This window comes from Paramacrobiotus metropolitanus, unplaced genomic scaffold, assembly GCF_019649055.1.
Source record: "Paramacrobiotus metropolitanus isolate TYO unplaced genomic scaffold, Prichtersi_v1.0 Parri_scaffold0000209, whole genome shotgun sequence".
NCBI classification, from domain to species: domain Eukaryota; kingdom Metazoa; phylum Tardigrada; class Eutardigrada; order Parachela; family Macrobiotidae; genus Paramacrobiotus; species Paramacrobiotus metropolitanus.
In genome coordinates this window covers 51,041-57,344 of record NW_026570429.1, presented here as the reverse complement: position 1 = coordinate 57,344, position 6,304 = coordinate 51,041, and the positions used below count along the sequence as shown (strand labels likewise).

Below are 6,304 nucleotides of genomic sequence, written 5' to 3'. Positions count from 1 at the left end.
TTCTCGCGCGGAGTGTAGGACTAATACATGAATCATACCTCATGGCCAGTGCAATCCAAGAAGCATTTGTAAAAAGGTGATAACAGAGCGCGCATAGCAAATAAACCAGAAGACAGCGTAATCAGCTTTGCCGGGCCACTTATTTATTCTAAACGTGTTCAGTATGTATGCTTTAATCGTATTACTGTACTAGAATGCGGAATTGTGCTGCTGCTGTACTCGTATTGATCGGACAGTAATGAAGCACCCCTCGGCCGTATTATTTGATCACCTGAACCATGGGGAATACTGAGATCAAAAACCAAACAATTTCTCTGAAAATCGTTTTAATATTAATGCAAACATATGATACAATACTGACATAAGCATGATATAATGAAACGAGCCATATCTCCCTACCGGTTTCCGGTGTGCCTTAATCGGCACAGGAAACGCTGTGGGCTTATCATCAGATTAATGGTGGTCTCTCTTGCCGGCTGCCTACGAAGCGCAGCACTGCTAACGCACTCGTGTGCTTGCATTCCGTATTTAAGTACAGTAACTTCCAAAAGCAGGCCAATGTGGCAGTTTCTGTAATTCGCCTTTTGCACAGTCAAACTTTGGGCTAGCGTATGAAGTATGAACAGCTTTACCATGGCAAGCGAAGCGTCGACACCATACCCAAAAATCCAGTATCAGCTAGAGCAATTAATTGCCCATCATTCATTTAACGACATATACCTGGCCCACCGCACGCATTACAAGATTGCGGTGAAGAAAACCCTTCTGGATTATAACAGGGAAAAGGCCCAGGCACTGGCCGCTTTGGTGGACGCCGAGTTGCAACATATTCTAACTTTTGATCATCCGAACCTGGTGCGTCATCTGGCGCATTACAATTCTCTGCAGGCCAAACCAGTGGAAGTGCCGGAATACATAATCTTAATGGAATATTGTTCCGGTAAGTCGGTACACTCGGTACTATCTCTGTGCTGCATATTATCATAGTTTTGGGTTCGGTTTTGATTTTTGACGCATGCTTTTCGAACAACTGCTAGGTTATTGCGATTTCCAATGTATTGTAGCAATAAGGCAAATTATGAGAGTTATAGCTAACGCTTGGGTTGCCATGTTATTCCAAAAGGGGGACGGTGTTTTCACGCTTTACTTTAGGAATTTGACCCGGTACATGGCACCAAATTTGTGTAAATTCACGAGAACTTTCGCTTTTGCGCACTTCCAAACACGTTTGGGCTTTAATATTCACATGATCTGCATACTCAAGCGTGACATTAGTTTTCACGTGCAACATCCGGTTGCGTAGGCGTGTGGATAACAAAATTCCCAAAGGTTTAACTGCATTCCGGTGCACCAAAAGTCTCATTATAGACTGATTTCCTTCAAATTCAGCATGTAAACGCACATAACGATGGAGTTTGTTCTTACACCACACATTATCGTCATGTACCAGCTCGCTTCCGTTAATCCACTATAAAAATTACTAACACATTATACAACTTTTAAATGTCGAAAAAAAACATAATCATTTATTGGCATTGCTGTTTTTTAATTGCTGTTTACTCAATTATTGATAATAAAACGCGCAGTTATTGTTTTCTTAGGCGGTACTCTCCACGCGGCGTCTCAATTCCATATTCCCGCGCCACTCATCCAGAAATGGACGCGCCAGATTGTTGACGGCTTAGTTTATCTGCACGCTCAGAATATCCTGCACGGCCACATAAAGGGCAGCCACGTTCTGCTAAGCAGTCCGGACTGGAATACCTGCCAAATGAAGATTGGCCATCTGGACGCCGCAAAATGTCTGCAGAGGGAGGTGGCTGCGGGGAAAGAGGCCGATGACGGCGAAGGAACGTGTGCTTTCATGGCGCCGGATTGTATCCTGGGAGGCGGCAACGCCCGCAAGAGCGACGTCTGGAGTCTCGGCTGTGTGGTGCTGGAAATGATCAGCGGATCCCTGCGCTTTGTCAAGGAAGTAGACGGAAAGCAGATAGAGCTGAAGAACGATTTGGCCATCATGTATTTCGTTTGCAAAGGCGGGTCGCCGGAGATACCACGGGAACTGCCGAATGAATTGCGGGCATTTGTCGCTTATTGTCTGAAACGCGATCCTGTATTTCGGCCGCTGGCAGCCGAACTCTTGTATACCAACTTTTTGACGCTGGCTAATGTGCCGCAATGGTATGATCCGCGGCCGCGGCGGAACTGATGCGACCAGCTATAACGTCAGCTTAATTTCTGGTACTCGTAGAATTAATGTTACGAACAGTGATAAAAAGGATAACCATAAGTCCATAATTAACAGCTGTTAATTGCGACTTGTGTGCGCTTTCGAGGTTTCTAGTATTTGTTCGGTGGCATAATGCAGTGTTACGAAATAGCGCCTGTTGGGACCTTTGCGGCCTCTGTCCAGCATGGTAACTGCAACAGATGGCAATATGCCAGTGCGGTTAAATTTAACCGGTTCGTTATAAGTTTCTTTATGGACAAATATACATCAAAATGTTTTTATGATTATGAGATCATTTCAATGGTATGGCCTCCGTTTCTGACCTAAACTGAGATTAGAACTAAATTTTTAATTGTTGGTAGCCGGTTTCTAATTGATAAAAATGGCCTGGTGTTAAAATGTTTAAATATTTTAATGCGCCTATATGAAGATCTTGTAATGGATGCTTTATTAATCTACCCTTACTTGAAATGTAGCGTTTTAACTGTTATTTAATCTGAAATGTTAATTTTCCCAGTCGGACGTGGCTCATACAATCCGCTTTTTTCATCATAGCACCTCGTTCATGAAAGATATGGCTATGTCAACCAAAAAGCTCGTTTTCTACATCATAAAAGTGTCCTTTGATAAAACCACGCAATTGCACAACCTTTTTAAAAATTCAGCGGAAGGCAGCCCAGCTCTGTTAGGACGCTTTTTTTCTACCATATCTCTGTTCAACACGCAAGTTTGTTATCCCTGCGTATATCTGTATTAGATTATTGGTAAATTAATGGGATTACTCCGTTACTGTGTCGAATTTGTCGATAGAAAAGTGGTAGAGCGTCGTCTGCAGTATAAATCGTCTGGATTATGGCGATTATTGCTCACATGGTTTCTAATGAATTCCTTTGGCCTTTATAAAGCATTCGCTAATGCCGTGAGTTGTTCACCGTCATGTTGCAGTGATGTACCGTAATTATCGAATTATAAGCTCCCCCCAAAATAGAAGCTCCCCCCGTAATTAGAGCCCACCCTTAAGGTCATTTGAAAATTTTAAGCTCCCCCCGAAATATAAGCCCATGGGCTTAATTAAATGCTATATAGCCCATGTTAGCGAACGCCAAAAAAGTGAGTTTGAAAAATTGAAGCCCCCTCCGAAATACAAGCCCATGCCCGTAATTGGAGCCCACCCCATGAGGCGTTTGATATATTTGTGACCCTGGGGCTCTAATTCGATAATTACGGTAATAATGATATCATAACGATGTAGTAATGATTTAATCGGCTTGATACCGGAAGCGAAGTGCGGGTATCATTTGATTAGTGGTTTTCGATCAGCCGGCTGTTGTGAGCACTTCATTTGTTAATACACTCGTATTCGACCGGTATGGGTATGCCGGTAGCTGCAACAGTGTGTTGCCACACTCGTTAAATGAATCGTGCACATTGATTTTCGATTACGTGTACGGGCACCATGAACCACAGTACTATGCACAACGAAGCGTCTGCAACTTGCCCAGAAATATCTTACCAGCTGGTGCAACGCCTTATTGATACCTCACGAGCCGATGTCTATTTGGCCCACCGCAAGGATGGCGTACGACCCGTTGAGATCGCGGTGAAAAACGCCCATCTGGATTATGACAGGGATAGGGCCCGCGCACTGGCGGCTTCCATGGACGCCGATTTACAGCATGTCCTTACTTTTGATCATCCCAATCTGGTGCGTCATCTTGCGCATGGCAATTCTCTGGAGGCCTATCCGATGGAAGTACCGCACTACATAATCATAATGGAGTATTGCTTCGGTAAATCAAACGTATGCGAGTAAAGCGTAGAAACGCCATCCAGTCTTGCAATATACTATGGCTGCCGGGGCTTTTGCTGTAAACGTGTCAGCTACCGTTTTTTATTGCCCGTTTACTTGTCAATTTACTTCACACAAAAAAAATTCTTTGAATATTAAAAAAATGAGTTAGTATCATTTGATGGTTGCTTTAACTTAGCTTATGGAGAAAGGTTTTCTTAGGCGGCAACCTGCACGCGGCAGCTCAGTTCCACATTCCCGCGCCGCTTATCCAAAAATGGACAGGTCAAATTGTGGACGGCCTAGTCTATCTGCACGCCCAAAACGTTGCACACTGTGATCTAACGGGCACGAACATTCTGCTAAACAGTCCTGACTGGGATACCTGCCAGATGAAGATTGGTCATCTGGACACCACTGAACGTCTCCACAGAGAGATGGCGCACAGGGTCGGCGACTGTGGAGGCCGGTATGCCTTTATGTCGCCGGAGATGGTCTGGGACGATAACGTCGGACGCGAGACCGATATCTGGAGTTTGGGTTGTGTTGTCCTGGAGATGATCAGCGGATTGCCGCACTTCGTAAAAGACGTCAACGGACATCAGGTGGACTTGACAACCGATATGGCCGCCATGTACTACGTTGGTAGCGGCGGGTCGCCCCAAATACCTCATACATTGCCGGAAGAGTTGCGGACGTTTCTCGGGGAATGCCTGTGGCGGGATCGTGTATTACGGCCGACATCTGCTGACCTCTTAACCAAAGACTTTTTGACGATGGCTAAGGTGCCGCAATGGCCTGACCCGCGACCGCAACGAGACTGATGCAGCGTACATTGAAATCTCGATTGAACCGGTTTAGTGTCTGTCTGTACTACGAGCGCGAGTGTATTTTATGTTTTAAGCGGTTGCAAAGAAAGAAGGACCGCATTAAACAGATATCATTCTATTCTTGACGTTTCGACGAAATATGCCCCCTTCCTCCGAGACGTTCGAACTTTTGCACTAGAGGGCTGCGAATTCGACAGTTACGGTATCTAAAATTCGATAAGGTCATTTTGCACAGAGAAGTGCGAGCATAAACACTTGCATAGAAATTTGAAAAAATTGTTGCGCTACTATCTTCATCAAACGTTGCATAAAGTGCATAATTCGCTGCGCAGAAGTTGCATACAAAAGTGCTATAGTGCCAACTGCAAAGTCCCCAACAACAAAAGCAAATATTTGCTTGTCTTACGGCATAATTTATAGCAGCATAACTTTCGCACGAGTATATGTCTATTTCGGCCAGAATAAACTAGAATCAAGCACTTGCTTACAAGTTACAGGAATAGGTTTCATTGGGAATAAATTGTCCGGTTTAGTAGAAGCCGTGTGTAACCGGCAAAAACGGCTTGAAGGAATGAGCCGTTCATCGGACGCTTTTGCGCCTCCAAGCAGGCAAACCCGTCTGCCGGCCCCAAGAAACAGTCCGGTAAAAAGCAACATTCTCAATTCCGATCATTCTCAATATCCAAAAACTGGGTGGGCACAACTTGGTGGGCACACAACGTTTTTCTGGATTGCGGGACGGTTTTGCTGGTTACAGGAAAGCAGAAAAAAAGGAAAAGCCTCATTTCTCTAGAAAAACTGATAAGCGCACCGACGTGGCCGACCCCATTCCCGTTTCCTTGAGTATGGAGTATCTTCGAATGGCTTCGGTCGACAAACTAGCCGGACGGCAGCGCAGCTTTGCCATACCCCTTTTTGCAAAATCAATGCGTGAGCTTAAATATCCTAAGGTATTGACGAGTAGGTGAACCGTAAAGTATTGGTAATTTGTTCAAAAGAAAGAAAAGCCAACGGTATTGCAGTAATAATTCCGTGAATCATGCGGATTATCATCACTTATTATGGCGATTTAGGCTCAAATGATTTTTACTGGTTTCCGATTGCTCCAGTAAACTTTGACAGATCACTAATGCCCTGAAACGATCGTCGCCATAATGTAATGATGCAAAAATGATATCATAACGATGTAGTAATGATCAAATTGCTTGATACCGGAAAGATGTGCGGGTTCCAACAGATGACTTGTTAATTGTTACCTACCAGCCGGCTGCTGTGACCATTTAATTTAAGGCAGATTGCGCTGCTAACATACTCGTGTGCGATCAGTATAGGTTTGCGGCGGTTTGCCTGAAGTCTGAAGCCTTCAGGCAAACCCATTTGTTGTCACACTAGTAAAATGAATCGTTCACAATAAGTTTTGATTAGTGTATCATGGCCAGCGAAGCAGCCACACCA

The 6,304-nt window shown here is 44.4% G+C and overlaps 2 protein-coding genes across 2 annotated transcripts; both read left to right on the top strand.

Moving 5' to 3' along the window:
- Window positions 1–470: 470 nt before the first annotated feature.
- On the top strand, window positions 471–3,008 carry LOC129601021 (uncharacterized). Its single transcript, XM_055499719.1, has 2 exons — window positions 471–940; window positions 1,602–3,008. The coding sequence occupies exons 1-2, from the start codon at window positions 619–621 to the stop codon at window positions 2,207–2,209; spliced, it is 930 nt and encodes a 309-aa protein (XP_055355694.1). The 5' UTR covers window positions 471–618; the 3' UTR covers window positions 2,210–3,008.
- Window positions 3,009–3,619: 611 nt separating this feature from the next.
- On the top strand, window positions 3,620–5,013 carry LOC129601020 (uncharacterized). The gene is made up of 2 exons (XM_055499718.1): window positions 3,620–4,020; window positions 4,242–5,013. The coding sequence occupies exons 1-2, from the start codon at window positions 3,687–3,689 to the stop codon at window positions 4,841–4,843; spliced, it is 936 nt and encodes a 311-aa protein (XP_055355693.1). The 5' UTR covers window positions 3,620–3,686; the 3' UTR covers window positions 4,844–5,013.
- The last annotated feature ends 1,291 nt before the right edge of the window (window positions 5,014–6,304 follow it).

Bases quoted from the DNA above. Each gene is read 5' to 3' on its own strand.
- LOC129601021 (XM_055499719.1), top strand. From the start codon at position 619: ATGAACAGCTTTACCATGGCAAGCGAAGCGTCGACACCATACCCAAAA. The intron at 941-1,601 runs GTAAGTCGGTAC...TTGTTTTCTTAG, and splicing joins CTTAATGGAATATTGTTCCG to GCGGTACTCTCCACGCGGCG.
- LOC129601020 (XM_055499718.1), top strand. From the start codon at position 3,687: ATGAACCACAGTACTATGCACAACGAAGCGTCTGCAACTTGCCCAGAA. The intron at 4,021-4,241 runs GTAAATCAAACG...AGGTTTTCTTAG, and splicing joins CATAATGGAGTATTGCTTCG to GCGGCAACCTGCACGCGGCA.